The sequence below is a fragment of the Galleria mellonella genome, unplaced genomic scaffold, assembly GCF_026898425.1.
Source record: "Galleria mellonella isolate WM207_F2 unplaced genomic scaffold, CSIRO_AGI_GalMel_v1 utg184, whole genome shotgun sequence".
NCBI classification, from domain to species: Eukaryota; Metazoa; Arthropoda; class Insecta; order Lepidoptera; family Pyralidae; genus Galleria; species Galleria mellonella.
Genome location: NW_026442025.1, coordinates 12,276,879 through 12,298,560, shown reverse-complemented (window position 1 = coordinate 12,298,560; position 21,682 = coordinate 12,276,879). Strand labels below are relative to the sequence as shown.

At 35.2% G+C, this 21,682-nt stretch overlaps 1 protein-coding gene across 11 annotated transcripts in view; it reads left to right on the top strand.

Annotated features, from left to right (window-relative positions):
• LOC113511994 (protein Fe65 homolog) overlaps positions 1 to 20,022 on the top strand; it is a 102,649-nt gene extending 82,627 nt beyond the window's left edge. For 10 of the 11 annotated variants that reach the window (XM_052893737.1, XM_052893739.1, XM_052893745.1 and 7 more), the window contains exons 4-13: positions 2,865 to 2,903; positions 5,105 to 5,322; positions 6,125 to 6,371; positions 7,389 to 7,584; positions 8,703 to 8,830; positions 10,650 to 10,861; positions 11,237 to 11,439; positions 12,418 to 12,594; positions 13,640 to 13,838; positions 14,036 to 20,022. In XM_052893737.1, the coding sequence (XP_052749697.1) occupies positions 2,865 to 2,903; positions 5,105 to 5,322; positions 6,125 to 6,371; positions 7,389 to 7,584; positions 8,703 to 8,830; positions 10,650 to 10,861; positions 11,237 to 11,439; positions 12,418 to 12,594; positions 13,640 to 13,795 (1,576 nt within the window). In that variant the 3' untranslated portion in view covers positions 13,796 to 13,838; positions 14,036 to 20,022. The remainder of the gene's footprint in view (positions 1 to 2,864; positions 2,904 to 5,104; positions 5,323 to 6,124; positions 6,372 to 7,388; positions 7,585 to 8,702; positions 8,831 to 10,649; positions 10,862 to 11,236; positions 11,440 to 12,417; positions 12,595 to 13,639; positions 13,839 to 14,035) is intronic. The other variant, XM_052893738.1, reaches the window with a different exon arrangement.
• Positions 20,023 to 21,682: the final 1,660 nt, after the last annotated feature.

The window sequence follows — 21,682 nt, the reverse complement described above, 5'->3', positions numbered from 1 at the left end:
AGTATCTTTTCGTCTGAAGCTGGGGCGAACTATATATATATATATATATATATATATATATTTTTTTTTTTTTATATTATATATATTTTTTTTTTTTTTTTTTTTTTTTTCAAGAAATTTGAATTTGGAATGAAAGTTACACAAACTTTACTCAAAGTATCAAGAATTAATTTACTTACTGAAGTTAAAATATTAATTTACCTTTCTCTTTATCCTTGCCCAGCCGATGTGGATCATCATCATCAGCTTGTATCTGTATCAGTCCACTGCTGGACCTTTCCTCGATACCCTCCATCATGTGCTATGCCCAGCTTTTCGCCCTGAAAGCCACAAATTATTGGTTCTTTTCATTGGATAATTTATGGTTTTATTATTTAAGTCAACACGCTGGGCAAACATGTAAGTGACGGCAATTTTTGGGAGATTTTTTAAAGAATCTTAAGAGAAGGAATGGGATGTCACTATGTGGAGGGATGTGGGATAAAATAGCTGTAGTGTCCCCGTATTCACCGGAAAGATTATGTATCGGTACTGTTTGGTCTATTGTATAATTTCTTATTTCTAAGTACCTACTTATAGGTATAATGACTGTTTGTGCCATAAAAAAAAAGTGAATCCACTAAAGAGCGACGACGGGTTGGATCGCTAGTCAGTAAATTAAAGATTATGTCCCACAAAAAAACCGACTTCATTGTGGCCAAACTAGATATTTTGATTTAAAAACGAAACTACATAATCGATTTAGATAATTTTTTTATGGGACTAATCTGTAAATATATCTTTTCAAATAAAAAAAAAAGTTAGTTAATTTTAAACTTTTACGTTGTTTACACATATTTTAAATACACAATCGGAGACTTGACGTCGAAATGTCGGCAATAAAGTAAAAAATCGACTATTTACCTGCAAAGGTATTGGAACTGGCATCGCGTCCAGTCCTGATTGTATATTTAAAAAAAATAATTTTCCGAATTGGTTTACGTCCAACGGAGTTATGAGGTGACAAACATGAAAAAATACAATTGAATTGGGAACCTCCTTTTCGAAGTCGGTTAATAAAGTATAACACAATATTTAAACAACTCACATTCAAACCGCGTTATCAAATCGCGTCAGAACTCGTCCACGTCGGAATCATCAACGTTTTCTTATACTTACATCGTTCCAAGTTTCTCGAACTTTCGACCGTTTGCACGCCATCCGACCTCCGAAACTGGCCGGAGTTTTCCCTTAAATTAGTTACGCCAGGCGTTCTCAAAGTTTCTCAGTTCGCGATGCACTTGGAGATCGACCCCTCCTCTTTGTAAAACGTCAAGTCTCAACTTCTCAAGCCATCATCATCGTCAACATATCGTTAACGACTCACTGCTGAATATTTACCTATTATGGTTATGGGGGGGGGGGGGTGGAATTTCGAGAATAGTTGCCACAACTATTGGCGAACTCCGGCATACTTGGCAGACAGACGATCCCTCAATCATTAAATTCGTCAAGTATCTAATAAAAACTTGTTATTAGCGTTTTGCCTTATTCTTTCGACCTTTTTCTTTAAATGTCTAAATACATCAATAGATAACAGGTTTGTTTGTTTGTTTATCCGCTTTGAAATTTTTCAATCACTCAATAATTATTGTATTATAATTTTCATGTTTTAACAATATTTTTTATATCAATTTGCAATTGTGTATTAAGTTGCCAAATGTTGTGTATAACTACCGGTTTAACTTAGTGTAGTACGGTAGTTACAGTCAGGCTAGCGCTTGCGTTATAGCCGCTCACGATTAAGGGCCCCAAATGGTCCCGAAACTAGTCGACCTTTCTTTATCAAATTACATGTAAGTTAGTGTAGTTATTACATTAATGTGTGTTTACAAAACTTTTAACTTTACAATTTACAATTTACTTACAAACTTTACAATTTTATAATTGTCTAATCATAATTAAATTCATTATAGAGGGATTGTTGTTTTGTCGATTTATTTTCGACAACTCCTTCAACAAACAACAACTTAGAATGGCTAACAAGCTGACGGCCCACCTGATGTAAAGTGGTAACCGTCGCCTATAGACATGAGCAGTACCATGGACATAACAGAGTATACTGTTTTGCCCATGATACCCCCATGCGTTGCCATTCCTGAGGAGCCAGGTGTAATTCCTCTGTACCCTGTAAATTCACGCCATATTCCACCCTTCAAACCGAAACACAGCCATGCAAACACAACTGCTTCACGGTAGAAACACGAATGGGACAGTACCTCTGTCTAAGCAATCGACTTTTGTACAAAGTCTCCCTCTGGTATCTGTTACTTGGTAAATGTGTTACTAAACAAATGTATTTTTATTGTTCAAATATAAATTTGAATAATTTAATAAAGAAGGAGAAAGCACGCGCTCACCGTCCCAATTAATAATGACCAAGTGAAAGAAACAATAATATGAGTAATGAATATTCATTACGTCATACATTTTTACTGCATTATAATTTGCTCTACATGACATTAAGAACGTGTATCTGCCATTAAATATACCGTACTGTAATTGTATTTTGTACAAGCTGTCCTTCTACCCGCGCGAAGCCGGGTCGGATTGTTAGTTATGGCTGTGTTTCGGTTTGAAGGGTGGGATATGGCGTGAATTTACTGGGTACAGAGGAATAACACCCGAGTCCTCAGGAATGGCAACGCATGAGGGGTATCATGGGCGAAACAGTATACTCTGTTATGTCCATGGTACTGCTCATGTCTATAGGTGACGGTTACCACTTTCCATCAGGTGGGCCGTCAGCTTGTTTGCCATTCTAAGTTGTATAAAAAAAAAGTTATAAACATTTTTAACCATATAATATTTTTGTTTCATTACAGAGTCGAAGATGACACCGCGTCCCCTGTGAAAAAATCCAAGTAAGTATTAACTTTTTTGTCCCCCCCATGCGTCGCCATTTTTGAGATCTAATATTTTTTGATGGGTGAAAATGGAATGGTAACCCTGCCTGCGCTAACGGGATACACCGGCGGGGCACCAGTGAAGGATGATAGGTGAGGATGAAGCAGGTCAGTTAGCCCATCGTGACGAATTCAACAAGAATCGTTCGCGATGGTTTCCAAGGGGAACCACGTGGAGGTCGACCTAATAAGGCATATTGCTAGCAATGGGGCTGTCAAACTCCATTACTAACAATCCCTTTCCCCTCCTGGCAGGCGGGTTGGCAACCACAAATAGACTTTTAGAGATGTTTCAGCATGCTGCGCATACTCCATCTTTAACTTCCCTTAGTCGCCTCTTACGACACCCACGGGAAGGGGGTGTCGCATTCTATGCCGGGACACACACGGCGAAATATATATTGTATACATATCCTTTCAAATAAAAATAAAAAATCGGTTTCCAACTGAGGTAACAAACATAAAAAAATATAGCCGAATCGAGAACCTCTTTTTTTAAAGTCGGCTAAAAGAGATCGATATACTGAGCTGTATTTTAGGCACCAGTGGAATAATACTGCGAATTAATAAGATTAAGAACGTCAATCCTATTTATTTTATTATCTCTGTTGCTGTAGCCGTAAAGTTGAAAATTGTCTGGCAATTGAAAAGTACTGAAAAAAAATGTATCATTGCAAACGGCGATTGTTGTTTCGTAAATGTTATCCTTGCTTGTAAAATTATTTGTAAAATTATTTCCGTATACCTTTCAAAGGGTTTTAAGGAATTTATTGAAATCCTTTGATATTTAATAAACAAGTCCACTTATAAATACAAAATGTCACGATTTAAAAGTACTTGTAAACTATTTGAGTAAAGATCATTAATATTTTTGACTCTTTGTTACTTTACTTTACTTTGGATACGTAAATTTTAAAAGTAGAAAAACCAATTATACATACCACTTGTAGGTGGCGTATCGAGATGAGTCGATGAGATGATGTCGCCTATAGACATGAGCAGTACCATGCACATAACAGAGTATACTGTTTCACCCATGATAACCCTCATGCGTTGCCATTCCTGAGGACTCAGTAGTTATTCCTCTGTACCCTGTAAATTCACTGCCATATCCCACCGTTCAAACCGAAACACAGCCATGCAAACACAACTGCTTCACGGTAGAAACACGAATATAATAATAATAAAAATGTACATTAAGAGCATCATTATTAATTGAGCGGCACAAAAAAAGTTAATTTGCACAAATTAATTTTAAATATACGGTCTGGTGCGTCACTGTGATTCATTATATTATTTTATGATACATCAACAATGAGGGCTTTGTTTTTATCCGACTTCAAAAAATCAGGTCCTCAATTCGGCTCTATTTTTAATGTTTAACTTATAAAACGATTTGAAAAATCCTACGGTATGAATGCAAGTGGCTCGGAACCGTTCCTTATGGCAGTGTTATGGGAGAGGCCTATATTGTTCAAGGCATATTGCCAATGTTTTTACACGAGCAGCCTGTGGGTTGACTATACACGGCGGGCATACAGCGCTCTGCGTGTTCAATACAATGATGTTTTCAGGGTGTTGTTACGGCTGCCACGTTTTTGTAGTGCATCCACAATGTTTGCAGCGGCATCGACAGATGACTTCTATGCCATCAGACGCAAACGGATCGCATCTCTTTTGTACCGATTGCGTGGCAGCAGTAACGACATTCTGTGGGCATTGTGTAATAAATACGATAGCCCGATCCTCTCATTGTGGGTCAAAATTATTATAGGGGCCATAAAATGATTTTTGTATTTTTTTCTACTGGAATATGCAAATATTTGACATTCACATTTCGTCGATTATATTTGAATTCCACATAGTATAAATGTATATTCAATAATTAGTAGTACCGCATTCGAGTATTCTGTCACTTCCCTATAGTTGACTGGGAGAGAATGCTTTTAGCATTAAGTTCGCCATGTACACATATTTGTACTAATGAATAAATAAATAAATAAATATAAAAGCCTTCTGCTATTTCCCGATTGTTTCTTTACATTGCAACTTTAAATCAAAAACGAGCTAAAAACTAAAAGCTTTATAGAGTAAGCCATTAGTGTCTTCTAATTTTGAAGAGTTAGAAATTTCAAATAAAGAATTTTAAATTGTTACAGTGAAAAAAGCGGCTTCATCACGCCACCACAACAGAATGGAGGGGAGGAATCCCCCCCGCCGGAGAAGGAGAGGGCGGATCAAGAGGACACAGAGAAGAGTCACGCGGGGCCCGTGCCACATTCCGCTGAGGGGCCCAACGATGACCTGTACGCGATACCAGTGAAACTCAGACCCAAGAAGGAACCGCAGTTGCCGCCCGGCTGGGAGAAGCATGAGGGTAAATTAGAAATATCTTTTATGATGCTTCAGTACAAGGCATGTTTTTTATGTAGCAATCTTTAATGAGTAAGAAACGGCCCATCTGATTGAATGTGGCTACAGGGATTGTTAACATGGAACATGGAACCTCTCATGGGTTGCTATTCCTGAGGACTAACATGTTATGCTTTCGTGTGCTATAATTTGAGATCTCTGGTTCGATTCTCAACTTTACAAATATCTAAACTATACTTTATTGAACTACATTTCTGAAATTTCTTATTAGGTCCGATTGTTATGACTTCTTTCATTTATTTGTCATGGGATACAATAAATTCTAACTTCGTTTCCATATGGAATATATATATTTATATATAATCTATTCAATTTAAGCTTTATCACCGTCCAGTGTCCAAATTACAATTATTTGTTATCACGGGCAGGACTTGAATATAACTCCCATATTTAACAAAACATTTAATTATAAGAAAGTGTCAGTTGTAATTTGACATATATTGTTTGTCAATTTCGCTTCCACCATGATACAACTCGCAGTATACAATTGTAAGGAAGGCAGTGCTTTTGTTACGAGTTTTTAGATAACACACTCAATGAATATCGATTACCACCAGTCTAAGGACCTGTTACGAACTGATCCTTCGTGCCGGATTTTGTAAATTTTCTCTTCGCCAAATGTACATAGAATTTTACTATGCTTAATACACAGTAAAATTGTAAATAAAAATAAAGTAGGTAAAAGTTTAAATAAATATGGAGAATATGGGAACTGTAATAACTCAAAAACCTTTTTTTCTTCTCAGACAACGATGGTCCCTACTACTGGCACATAAAAAGTGGCACGATCCAAAGAGATATACCCAAAATGCCGCCAATCGAGGCCAAGGAAACCCGCATCTCCATGGTGCGGGACTGCTCCAACCTGTCCGAAGTGAACAAGTATGAGCACAATGTGATGACGTCCTCGGTGACGAGGAGTACCACGAGTGGAGCTCTCGACCACGTGGATCAGGAGGCGGAGAGGAAACGGAAAGAAGAAATGTCCTACAAGTGAGTTTGTATCATTTACATAAACAGATTTCAAGTGAACAACATTATTTTGTCAAGATTACACTTGGGTAGTGAAGCTTACCATTAGTGCTTGTCTGTGTGTACATCTTTCAAATAATTTTTTTCTTTTACTATAACATAATTCAATTGTTTTCTTTAATTAAAATTAAAAAAAAAGCATGATTCTTACCGTAAAAAAAAAAAAAAAAACAATTATATCAATCATAATAACATTAATATGGAACCAATAGAGAATATAGCATATTGAATGAGTGAATGAATGAAAACTCCTTATTGTTTCCTCCAAAGAATGGTGCAGATTATAAAGATGAACAATATGTACACGAACAAAATTCATACTTAATTACATAAAAGCAAGATAAAGAGGCAACAATGGGCGGCCTTATCGCTGAAAAGCAATCTCTTCCAGGCAACTTTGGGTTAGAGAGGAATAATTAAAATTGTGTCTGGCGTAACAGAAAAATAATAATACTAAAAAAAGAAGGAAAAGGGGCATTTGATATTGATTACGAAAAGAAGTGTGAATGCTAGTTACTCCATCACAGTTACACAGCTGTAATATATGCTATATAGATATATGGTTATATCCAGAATATCATATTTATTACTAATCATCTTTTTGGTTTGAAGTGTGGACTGAAAGACGATGTAGTGACAAAAATCGAAAAAGGAATGTTGCGTTGGTTTGGTCATTTGGAGAGGATGGATGAAAGAAGAATTACGAAAGAGATTTATCGAGCAAGAATGAATGGAGATGTCGGTAGGGGCCGCCCTAGACGGACGTATGTTGACCAAATAGGCGATGTGCTGAAGAAGGGCCAAATTAAAAGTACCCGTAACCGGCGAGCGTGTATGAAAAGATTGAGGAATGTGGAAGAAGCGAAAGAGGTTTGTTTGAATCGAAGCATTTGGCGTTTCATTGTTTCTGCCTACCCTAATGGGAGAGGCGTGACGGATATGTATGTATATGTATGTACTAATCATCTTTGGTACCAGGCGACGCAGTTTCCCAGCACGTCCAGAGCCAGACAACGGCCGAGCGGTCAGATTCTTCGTCCGTTCCCTGGGCTGGGTGGAGATATCGGAGGCAGACCTCACCCCCGAGAGGTCCAGTCGAGCCGTCAACAAGTGCATCGTGGACCTGAGTCTCGGACGCAATGATCTGCTCGACCAAGTCGGACGCTGGGGCGATGTAAGTTTCATAAACCTAAAAAAAATCCTTCCTGCAATTTACTAACGGCATTGCTTTGCATTTATCTGATTATTTGGAGTTGGCTCGATATATTTTCATCCTCCACTGGTCTCTATCAGCCATAATACTTCCTTTTTATATGCATATCATTGTTCACATATTTCGTACATCTTTTCTTTGGTTATTTAATTTATATTTGTTTAATCACCGTGTCTTGGTAACCTCTTATGGACTCCCGCGATACAGGTTCGCCTAGTGCGGAGTTCAATGTACTCACGTTGTAAATTTCTTGTATTTAATAAATAAATAAAATAAATAAATTTCATTATATAAAAAGAAAGAGCAAAGATAAGTATATTGGTCGCGTGTGTCTCGGCATAGAAAAGGCCACCCGTTCCTTTTCCGTGTGTGTCGTAAAGTGATTAAGGAAGGGCGAGGGATGGCCAGCAACGTCTCTCTTAAAACATCTTTAAAAGCCAAGCTGTGATTGTCAACCCGTCTGCCAAACGTGGCAACTACTGGCAAAATTCTCCTTATGGGGAAGGCTTATGTTTAACAGTAGACAGTTAATGACTGAAATAATAATAATTGCCAACGGTTAAATAATTAACTAATATAGTTTTCAAAAGGGACTACGTACGGTCAACCTGATAGAGTATATAGCTAGCAACTCCCTCTGGTGTCAAGTAGTCTCTACAGTGGCTGCTTTGTTTGAATTTTTGTTATTTAATTTTTGTATAGTTACATATACACCATATTCTGGCCTAGCTAAACATATGTAATTAAAAATTGCGTCCCATAAATAAAACTAAACTATAATAATAATAAATATAATCGATTTCAATACAATCTTTATGGGATCAATCTTCAGAAAACTTTCAGAAAAAAAAAAGAATTTTTCAAACTGGGACTTTAGAACTGTTGGAGTTATAATAAACAAAAAAATTAAACGAATTGAGAACTTTCTTCTTTTTGAAATCAGTTGAAAGAGTATATTCCTTAAATACCTATATGTCTACTTTTTATCTTGTTTCACGCAAACAAAGTAGTCGCAATACAGTTACTTTGTTGTACTAATTACATACTTAATTTACAAATTAATATTTGTTATATTACAGGGCAAAGATCTCTTTATGGATTTGGACGACGGAGCGTTGAAGCTGATCGATCCAGAAAGTCTTACTACGCTGCACACGCAGCCTATTCACACTATACGCGTTTGGGGGGTCGGCAGAGACAACGGACGGTGAGTAGGCATGGGTAATATGGATACCGAACCGATATCTATATGCTGGGTTCCTCTGGACATTGATGCCGGAAAAACAGGTTATTCTCGATTTTGATATCGGGTATCTGTTTTTGAATATGTTAAAAATCTGTTATCGAATATTATTTTTTGGATATTTAGACTTTTAACATATTCGTTATTGGACCAGTATATAGATGTTGTAAATAAAATATATATTGCTATATATTACTCACCTCTAAAGGAGAGTGTTCTGAAAATGTATTAATGATATTTGTTTGATATTAAGTAAAAATTGGATATCTTAATGTTATTTTAATGTTAAATAGTTAGATGAATTGGGAATACATATTTAATCTAAAACTTGGTAATTATTTATTTCTTATTTACACTGTTATTATTTATGATTAATAATTATAATAACTATTTCGACCTGGCTCACGAGATGGCCGAAATATGGGGAGTGACGTTCACCGAAATCATTCCAATCGTTATGTCGGTGAACGATCATATCCTAATCAGTCTAGAACAACATCGCAGACGGTTGGGATTCCGAGGCAGCTCACTCCCGGGAAAGATGCAGAAAGCGGTGCTCTTAGATTCTGCCCGCATTGTACGCCGATTTCTCTCCCTGGGGTCCTGAACCCGGGCGACTGTGCTTCTGCCGGGGGTTAGTTGCCATCTCCTCTCCTTAAGAGGGGAGATGTCAATTTTGTAAAAATTTAAAAAATAATAATAAAATCATTTATTCCGCTACAAAACATAACAATATTAATGACAAGTTTATATATTAAAGTAATAATTCTGTGGTAGTAGCCGAAATGGTCCCCACTCAGCTTAAGCTGCAGCGTTTTACTGATTTTTAGTGGCCACCCCTAGGACAGGTAGATTTTAATGAATTCTCGCGAAATATGAGAATAATATACATAGATCCATAAAATTTTTAACATATATAAAAATATATTCAATTAGTGTCATAAATTATGCATTTTTCAAAGAAATGACAAATTGTTATTATATGAATGTTTTTTTTTTAATAATTGTCTAGGTACTACCTACTACGTTAAATATATGAACATATACATTTACTACACTACCACAGTATATGAACTTGAATTAGTTTTTTAGGGATTTTTTGACTTCGGGTTATCATGTCTATTCTATTCTACCCTGATATTATATATATTTCTTAATTATATATTGTAATAATGTATCGATGAATATTTGTGCTCCCGGCTTTAACCTCTGATGGGGTAGTCAAGTGCATTTCTCGATTAAAACTCCGGTCATTATGTTTCATCTCCTAAAAGACCAAGCGTAGGTCTTTTTCTCGCCTTAGATGCCTACGTTTTAACATGTTTTGAAGAAGTTTGGGTGATATCTATCTAACTAAATGAACACTTTTTTCCTTTCTTATCTGCCATGTGGGAACAGCGAAAGGTATGAATAAAATACTGTAGTGATAACATCAAATAATCACAATCAACAATCTAAAATCCTCATTTGATACAACCATTCCTCTTTTGTCATCTCAATTAAATAAAAATGTGATGGTAGTGAGTAAATATTTATTATTTCATTCATTATTTATCACTTTATCACACGGTGGTATATAAATATATATATCTATACTACCTATTACATACATTTAAAATGAAATCACATAATAATATTTTGTTATATATCATATGTTTCTATTTTCTAGAATTAGACAGCGTATTAAGTGAATACAAGTTAAAAACAGTGTAAAATTTGAACTATAATTTTTATCTCGTTAAATTTTGATAGTGTATTTAAAATATCTAATTTGTTATTTTAGGGACTTCGCGTATGTAGCTCGTGACCGCGCGACGCGTAAACACATGTGTCATGTGTTCCGATGTGAAGCCCCTGCACGTACCATTGCAAACGCACTCCGAGACATCTGCAAGCGTATCATGATTGAACGTTCCCTGCAACCACCACCGCGCCCCACAGACTTACCGGCCGCGAGGCGTCCGCGACCGCTCTCCGGTACGTTTCTGTTGCAAGGTAAAGTCATCGTAGATTTTCTTTTCTTCTAGAAGTGTGAATGGGATGTGTGCTGATTTTAGGTTCTAGTAGTCCATTTTGCATTTGTACAAAGTAGTAGTTTTAGATGATTCATTTGTTATATTAATGATTGAAATATTTCTTTATTTAGATAGAATAGTATCATCTACATATAATAATTTAATAATATTCTTTAATGTTTGCACCCTAAATACTATATTTAGATAGAAATATTGATACATTTCAATAAAAACAATCCATATGACAAACAAATTCATCAATTTTATAAACTTCCCATATTCAGTAGTCATTAATTCTACATACATTTTTTAAAGTGGTATTAGGTAATATCCACAATGCGAACCATGTCTTCAGGCGCATCATTCCCGACGCCAATGGAGGAGCCCCGTAAGACAGTCCGTGCTCGCTACCTCGGCAGTGCAGAAGTAACACGAGCTACCGGCATGGATGTCCTGAATGATGCACTAGACCGCCTAGCTGCCGCGCGGGCACCCTGCGCCTGGCGTCCCGTAGCAGTTGCTGTGGCACCTTCAATGATCACGATTACAGAAGAAGGCGTAAGTATTGTTTAATAGTTGCAGCTATTTCTTTGGAGAAGCAAGATATGTAAAGGTACCTCAGCATTGTTGTTTATCAATTGTCAATCATTATTGCACTACACACTACTTAAGCAGAACTGTATATTTTGGATTAAGTTCTGATATCTACTATACCTAGAATAGGAATCTTAGGTACTGATATAAATGTAAAAGATAAATGCAAGCAAAGCTGAACGATATACCTGAGTAACGTGTAATAAGAATCTAGAAGAGCAGAGAACAACATTCCGCAGCCAGTTATAGAATCATACAAAGTAACGATTTAAAGGAATTTATAAAAAAGTCTATGTAAATAAAGAGAATTTATTTTCGTTTCTAACAATATATACATATTTTATTGTTAAGTTTCGTAAGCACACATATTTTAATGTAATAAATACCGGTTTAACTTACGTGTCATGCTCGCGCTCGTGTCACAGCTGCTCATTAAGGATCACGAATTGATCTCGAAACTAATCGAGCTTTATCGACCTAATGACACATAAACTAAACCGGTTGTTATTACATTAAAACTTAAATTATATAGATAAAGTGTCTTCATAGAAATGTTTCGAGGAAAACGGGTTAACTTTTTCATACAATTTTGCGTGATAAATAGTTATGAGTGATTCTTTTATAACTTCTATATTTATTTTGTCTTATAATTTGTACATCTTTTTAATACGTAAACACTTATTTTATTTATTAAATAATACGTATAGATACATTTTATGTCTAAATATATAGAACACTGATAAAAAAACGAGTCAGTTAATTTGACAATTAGCTGACAAAAAGTTGACCTGTTTTTGAGGCTCGATGCTCTAACTATATAATCTAAGCATTAAATATATAAATATGTAAAAGAGATATTAGAATACTGATTTTTTTATTAAATTATACAATTTAATAAAAAAAATCTAGTAAAAAAATCGAATAAAATGTGATCTTGGGCAGGAAACGACGCCGATGGTGGAATGCCGCGTGCGGTACCTGTCGTTCCTGGGCATCGGGCGCGACGTGCGGCGCTGCGCGTTCATCGTGCACACGGCGCAGGACCTGTTCGTGGCGCACGCCTTCCACGCCGAGCCCTCCTCGGGCGCGCTCTGCAAGACTATTGAGGCCGCCTGCAAGGTATCTACCACCCACTATCCACTGTTATCATCATTATCATCATATCAGCCTTTATCCACTGCCTTAGTTCACTGCTGAGTATAAGTCTCGCCTGTGGGAAGTTTTGCCAGTAGTTGCTACGCTGGGCAGGCGAATTGGCAACTGTAGTTACGCTTTGGAGATGTTTTAAGAGGGACGCTGTTGCCCATTCCTTGCCCTCCCTTAGACGCCTCTTACGACACGCAACGGAAAAGAAGGGGTGGTCTATTCTATGCCGGAACCACACGATGAATTCACTGTCATAATCATAGTTTATCTCCAAGAAGAGTGTGCTATTTTCCTATATGAGTATTCATAAAGTGGTTTTATAGCGAACTACACCTTTACTGTCTTTATTTCATTGTGTGCTCTCGACATAGAATGGGCCATCTTTTCTTTTCCTGTGGATGTTGTAAAAGGTGATTGAGAGAATTTAATGGTCGAGGGATGGGCAGCAGCGTCCCTCTTGAAACATCACCAAAGTTTAACTGTTGTTGCCAACTCGCTTGCTAGGCGTGGCAGCTATTGGCTACTAAGAGGGGTCTCTTTAAGGGGGGGGGGGGCTATATTCAGCATTGGACAGTTAACGGCTGATATGACGAACCTTTCTTATATAACAAATCACACATTAAATTACAAATAAAAAATTTGCAAATATTTACCTTTTTAAAAAAAATCCAGTGACAGTTTAATAAATAATATTGTACGATAAATATTAAAAAAATAAAAAATAAAGAAGGAAAGGAGAAAAGAAGTTATGGTAGAGGGATGAGCAGCAGCGTCCCTTTTAAAACATCACCAATAGCCAAATTGTGGTTGTAAAGCGTGGCATCTACTGACAAAACCTCCCTTATAGGGGGGGGGGGGGGGAGACTATGTTCAGCAACGGTTAACGGCTGATACAATATTGCACGAAAAATATAAAAAAAAATTACAGATTATGTAGAATTTTGATAGACAAAGAAGTAGGTACCTAAGTATCTCTCGTCTGGGCCTATAGCCTTAAATTTTATTGTGCAATTTTCAGCTGCGCTACCAGAAATGTCTGGACGCGCACGGTGGCGCGGCGTCGCTGGTGAGCGGCGGCAGCACGACCAGCGGCGGCAGCGATGGCAGCCGCGGCTCGCTCGGGCAGGCGCTCAAGTCCTTCGTGGGCTCGCTCACCGGCCGCCGCGCCTCTTGAACTTCGACTGATGATGATGACCATCCCGCAACACCAGAGAGAGGTACGCTGGGTAAAATCCATAAAACACGAACATTTTTTTTTTGTAATTAAATAGAAAAAGATCGACTAGTTTCGGAACCGATCCGGGATCCTTAGCCATGAGCGACTTTAACGCGTGCGCGAGCCTGACTCGCGTAGTTATTACATTAAAATATAATGTATACTTACGAAACTTTAATCAATAAATTTCTCTTTCAGACAGTCCCCCACCGGCCTGAGCCGCCGCCGCGCGGCGCCGCAGCGTATCGCAACCGCACCGCTATCGCACTCGCCACGCTTGCACCACACTCGGCCCTACTGGCCCTACCATGGAACGTTGCGAACATAATGACTGGGGCAGTATCATTTGTGTAACGGTTTCTTGCAAACCGGACGAAAGAGTAATGGATCTCGTATGTGTATCATAAGTGTAAGGAATTTACTACTTTAACAGTTTTATTTTGTAAATTAAGGTACACTTACACGGGCAATTTAGTTGATAAGTCACTATTGATTTTAACCGACAGAGAACTGTTATATATTATTTCCGTTTATTTAACTGTCTACTATCACGCCAATGTACGGTAATAAAATAGATATTATAGAGGAAGACTGTACAAAAGTCGTTTGACGTGCCCTCTGTCCCATTCGTGTTTCTACCGTGAAGCAGTTGTGTTTCTACCGTGAAGCAGTTGTGTTTCGGTTTGAAGGGTGGGATATGGCAATGAATTTACAGGGTACAGAGGAATAACACCCGAGTCCTCAGGAATTGCAACGCATGGGGGGTATCATGGTCAAAACAGTATACTCTGTTATGTCAAAACAGTATACTGCTCATGACTATAGGCGGCGGTTACCATTTTCCATCAGGTGGACCGTCAGCTTGTTTGCCATTCTAAGTTGCATAAAAATAAATAGAAAAAATATTTAAAATATTTTAAAATTATGTTAGAGTTTACAGAATATTAAAAAAAATCAAGTACAATATAAATTTTTTGGTTTGAGACGGACGCTAGGGACATGGTAACAACTGCTTATACAAATCTAAGCGGTTAAATTAATTGCCTAGCATTCCACAACTTGAATTGCCCGCGTGAGTATATCTTAAAAGTATCATAAGATATTAAAATTTGTATGTTTTATTAAGCTAAACAAAAGTCTTTAGTTTTTTAGGAGTGGCAATACACGAGTACTGTGGATGAAAAATCAGGGCTAGATTTAGTCTAAAGCGACAAAATAGATGGTTATTGAAAAGGGTGGTAAATATTTTTGCCCGTTGAGGTAAAATCGCTAGATCGATATCCTAGACGTCGCTTGCCATGATTACCACTTATAGGGTCATCAGCTTGTTTGCCATTCCCAATATAGTGATGATGGAGAAACAAACAATCGGGCAGGGTAGTGATGAATATCATTTTTATTGATTTTTTTTTTGTATAAATAGATATTACATTGATTTTAATTAAAGACGCTTTTATATTTATATGATATATATATATAAAAATAAAATGTAAACGGACTTGAATATTGTAATCACAGAAAATATGTATATCTAATATAGTAAGTTGGTTTTTCTGTTTGTTTGAGATGGATTTAATTACAATATATCATGACAGTAGTTTCTGTGTAGATATATGCAAGTATACTGAAATAACATAAAAATATATGTTATATTTTGAGACATCAACCACTATGACCACACGAATACCACAATATAATTTGAACTCTTGCAAGTACTATAAAGAAAAAAATTTAAATTTTAAATGTGTAATTGTTTTTTTTTTTATTAAACTATTAGTTCTTAAAAGTAAACTACGTGGATTCTAAATTCGAATTTGAAATTTGACGCTTACTTTTGACATTAATTTTAAACCTTAAATCACAAACATTACATGGATCTTGAGTTAATATTAAGCAAATTTAATTACTTTTTATCGTCTATTATACAATAACAAGTAAATTCATGTTTTCAATTAATAATAAATAACAAACAAGAAGAATTTAATAGCATTCGAAGAATAATGACCAATAATGTAATTATTGATAAATTATAAATAGATATTATTAGTTCTTGTGTTGGTATAGGAAGCAATAGGATTTTGGCACCATCGACAATAAACTATAATCTTATAGTTACTGAAGGGAAACGGGCAGTGAAAGTTTAAACTGTTGAAACATCAAAACACGTGGGCACATAAAATTGTGTACAGGTGTTTTGTGTTTCAATTGTATCGACATTATCGTGCTAAGACTTAAATATACTCGGTTTACCCAAATAAGCTTACGCACTCAGCAAAATAGGTAAAGACAATCTTTACATACAGCTAAAATTATTATAAAATAATTAATGTTTTGAGTACTAATGCGGTTATTTCTTTGAGCTACAATGTGGGTACTTCGAAAACGTATATATAAATTTAGCTCTTAACTTTTTAACAATAATAAAAAAAGGAACGATTTTCAGTGCTGCCAACATCAAAAGATAAGCGGAAGGTGGCTATATGGCTCAGTTCCTTTGCCTTTCTCATCATGAATAAATGAATAATTTGTAGTAAGCAAATAATAAGTTATATATTTTTTCTCAACTTGATAAATAAGTACTCGAAACAATAATTCTTTTAAATACAGCGATAAACGCTTGTAAAACTAATATTTCGTAAGCAATACGAGTATAATAATGTAATATCTATTGTCTATATTCCCTCTAATGTCTTTATTCAATCTTTCATAATGCTTTGACTAGTTAATTTGAATCAGCATTCAACTTGCCATGTAAGACACTAGGTTTTTATATATAAAAAAAAAATAAACAATGTATCATTTAGTATAATCTATTTTTTCTATACTTGACACATTTACACAGTACTTTTGCGATACATTCTTTATCTAAATAAGAACAAACATATACAAATAAAAATACAGGTAGCTATTTTTTTTATTATTATTATTATTAATAGATTACGTGATTATATATTTAAATGTATACAAGCGTTAAAAATGAAGATAAGATTAATAATTTATATCGGCTTTATTTACGTGAGTATAACTTCGGGATTGCGCGACTAATTTCGGACTATATAGGAACACTTATGAATATAGCCGTGAATCCGGCCAATGAGTTCTCCAATCAATTCCGAAACTAGTAGAGCAACTCCGAAGTCAATAAGTGAGTAAAGCTGACATAAACAATTGTAATACTCGCTTAATTACTCACATTAATTATTAGTTAATAAATTTTATTAATTTCTGTCAAGAATAGAAAAATAGATTACAGGTTGAAAAGCTTACTATCCTATGAGATATCCTTTTCGAGCACTTCGATTCGAAAGCACATTTTTTGTTGAATTGCCATTTACTTACATAAAAATTTTTTTTATTACAAAACAAATTATAAATATTTGTTTTCTATTAAACATATTTAATGAAGTTACCTATAATTCCTAGTCCAGTAGTAATTTATGCTTTGTATATTGCGATAGTTGATATGAAATAAAACGGAGATTGGTCGTTCCAATTAATTTGTCGTCAGTATCGGTGTTTAAATAGATTTGATGTAAAATTAATTAAGATGAAAGATAGTATTAATTGGTTAGGACAGTGGCGGGTACTTCCAAGTACTTTGTAAATAATTGTAAACTTTGTCGTTAATTTATAAGGTAGTTAATGGTTTGGAAGTAAGCGTTTGAAATATCAATTTTATGTAACTTTTTTAATAATGGCTATCAATATGAAATTGACTATCAGTTTCTATGTTCAGAGTCTATGATTATGTAAAATGAATAATCAATAAAAATAACAGTAAAAATTGGTATTGCAAAAAAAAAAAAATATTGTGCACATCACTAAATAATTCAATATAAACTATTTTTTATTCTTGGCACACTGTTTATCAAAGATGCCAAGTATAAAAATTAGACTATATACCTAGGCATTTATAATAAAGGACATTTATGGAGACGGGAGCGAGTCGGTATAAAAGGGGCGGTATTAAATAAGAAAAGGTATGTTACGTTGGTTTGAGAATTCGAGCAAAGACAGTCCTGTGAAAGGTTGACGAAACAGCCGGACGAAGTGGGTGGGCGCTGGCATCGGGGGAGACATAGTCTGTAGTGAAATGATCAGATAGACAGAGTGCTATCTGTAGTAGGAGTCAAGAGTCTCCAGAACCGTGTATATGGGTGAGAAGAATTTGGTGTAAAATTGGACAAAGCAAAGATGTAAGGCTAATAGTAGAGGTATATAGCACTCAGTGCTCTCTGCCTATACCACAAGATAGTTAGCGTAAATATTATATATATAATTAATTGCTTGGTTGAATTGATATAGTTAATTGATAGTCATGATAGTTATTATTATATAAACTTATATAAACCATGTAGTAACTATAATATTTCCAGCTGATCACAATGCACTTTGAATATTAGTGACAATTTCGTTAGTGGAGAACAATTTTATGTTAAGTGTTTCTAGTGTTGATTATTAATTGGTAGCAATGATTTTCAATCACACCTTTAGTATAAGTCTATGTTGTTTCCTATAATCTATTATTCTTGGCATAATTAGTAATTAATTTTGACATTTCTTTTTCTGAAATTACAAAATTAAAACTCTTTTTTGCATTAATTATAATTAAATCGTTTTTGTCCATTTCATTTTTATTCGATAAAAAGACATGCTAAGATTACTCACTGAATATGCCAAGTAAGAACAAACAGACCTTACTAAAGTGACAATCGCTGGAAAATGGTTTGGTATCGAGCACGGTATGAACTTAGAAATAAGGTTATTCACTTGTAACTAAGTATTTATCCTCAACGCGAATATACGCGTTGTTGTAGCATATTAAAATGAGATTTGAATAGGACCCTATTGATTATATAGATAAAGAGTTTATTTTTGCTTAAGCTTGTAAGAAATATAAATTTTGAGAGTTCGATTGCGAAAGATAAATATTTTTTGTATTTCACCGCATGTACTTAATGTTTATACTTGTATGAAGTAAGCTTTTTGGGCATAAATTTGTTGGGATATCCCGCGGTTTTTTGGTGTTCTAATAAAGAACTAAGCTTATTTTGTTATAGTATATTACAAATTTGCATGCATATGGTAACAGTGGTATAACCAAAGTCGAGTAAAATAGGTACCTATATTTACGCCATCATACGATTCATTGATGGTAACAATTACCTTACAGGCTTTGGTTAAACTACAAGTTTCTAATGTTCGAATCATAACCTCAATATAACAAGGGTGTTAGGAACACATTGAGCTTTCAATAAATATATATTTATACAACATACCTATAATATCCTAAAGTAAACAACTTATACAAATGTAGATAAATTGTAACGGTTCAAGCCGCCATTTTGTGTAAATAGTTCTAAACGAAATGGCCGATTCAAGATGGAGGGACGTAGCGTACTTTTTGTTATGCAGTTTTTTGATGTAAAGTAAGAGCGAATTGGGACCCTAAAGAACTCGTTGTTCCGAATTAATGCAAGGAACGGTATGTACTTAATGTTTTTGTGTCTATACACTTCAACAAAATATAAGTAATCGTATATCAAATGATAGAGAAAATGACTTTAATATCACGTAAGGTATATGGTGGACTACGGTGTTGAATAAATAGCAATATTTGTTCGTTTTAGGTAGTATATTATTATTATTTGAAAGGTCATTTTCGTCTATCATTTTAGTGTAAGGCGTTCGTTTAGAAATCACAAACTAGCTTCGAAGTATATTTCAAATATTAGAATCAGTGTCGCTTCACATTTTATATATATAAAAATCAGTATAAATGATACACTGAGCTGTTCTATTATACGTAAAAATAGTGTTATTCACACGTTAAAATTAAGCGAATAAGTCATTATTTATACAAAATTATATAAATTATATTAACGTGCACACAAGCGACCGACGGTTGGTGGCGTGTGTGCGCGTATAGTCGCAATAGATGTGAGTCGCAAGCTTTGCAAGGACTGCCTTTATCGGACAATGTCGATATTTTCTATAAAGTGTAAACGTTTATATGTAGTTACTAGATAGCTTCCGAACTCGTTTTCTAGCTCACTGTTGAGTAAAAAGATGGAAAATGTGTAATATACATGTACCGACATCGCTTTGACAGCTTAAAAGCCTTCAAACTGTGGCTTTTAATGAATACTTTTGTGAAATTAATAAAAAAAATATTCATAAACACACGTTCAGTGTTTCATTGGTCAACTTTCCCACCTGGTCGTTTCCTATACACATTATTGTGACACGTGAAATGTACAGTCAGCATCAAAAGTAGTGACATTATTTTTTTCAAAACTCCTATTCTCTGTAGCTTATCTTATACGATCTAATTGTAGCAAAAATCTTTGAGTTACTTATGCACACGATGATTACGGAAATTTGTGGTTACGCGTTCATAAACTTTGGATGCTGACTGTACAACTGTCAATTGCCCCGCGTGGGCAGAAGTATAATTGTTGAAGAAAGGTGTACAGAATTTGTACCATTTAAAGGGTAGAATTAAACTCTTTTTAAACCGAAACACAACCATGCAATTATAGCTGCTTCGTGGCAATAACACGATCAATACAAAGGTACCGAAGCACCGATTCAAAGTCTCACTTTGGTAAATTCCCATCAGCCGAACCGTATGCTTGCAATTTGAGGTATAAGAATTTAAAACATTACGTAGATATTAATGAAAAATAAAATATAATTTCTATTCATTATAAATATTTATTCATAATTATTACATTGGGCATAATTTGGAATCGTCGGATTAAAACATTCTTAAATAAGTGTTCATAATTACAGAACACAATGAAACTAACCAATTGTCCGTAGTCACTATATATTTCTCTCGCGGGGTTTACATTATTATTAAAAAATAAATCTGCTCCACGGTTTATATGTACAAAACATAGATATACCGCTAATTCATAAAAACAAACGTTTATAAAACCTATTTTAGCTATTAAGAAATTAAGCCTTTTTTTTCACAATTCTCAATATATCGTCATAGTGGTAGAATACTGACGGATCTGACGAATATTACATATATAGATCCGTCAGTATTCTACGACTATGACGATATATTTACAGCGGGAATTATATGAACTCACTACGTTTGTCGTTTCCTACAATCGACTTCATACGGAAATCTTTAGAGAAAGAGAGAGTACGGCGTTTTGCGTCAGAGCGTCTCGTCTCGTCTCGGAAACGACAAACATGGGGTAATATGGATACAGATCTGATATCTATTTTTTATATGTTAAACGTTATACAATATTTTTTTTTATACGACTTAGAATGGCAAACAAGCTGACGGCCCACCTGATGGAAAGTGGTAATCGTCGCCTATAGACATGAGCAGTACCATGGACAAAACAGTTACTGTTTCGCCCATGATACCCCCCATGCGTTGCCATTCCTGAGGATTCAGGTGTTATTCCTCTGTACCCTGTAAATTCACGCCATATCCCACCCTTCAAACCGAAACACAGCCATGCAAACACAACTGTTTCACGGTAGAAACACGAATGGGACAGAGGTAGCCAAGCAATCGATAATAGACTTTTAACATATTCGTTATTAGACCTATATATATACATATTTTAACTGAAATATATAGATATTGCCATTACATAACTCCCATTACATATACATATAGATATAATTAAAAAAAAGTAACATAAGTTTTAAAAATAATAAATTTACAACTTGAAATATAAAAAGAAGATTGTTTTTATGAATAACACGCGGGGCACCTATAATTGCAACTGTATCCACAAGAATTAAGGTACAAATCACATCGCCATGCACAATTGATCATTGGGCAAAATATAGTTTTTAGTAATGCAATTG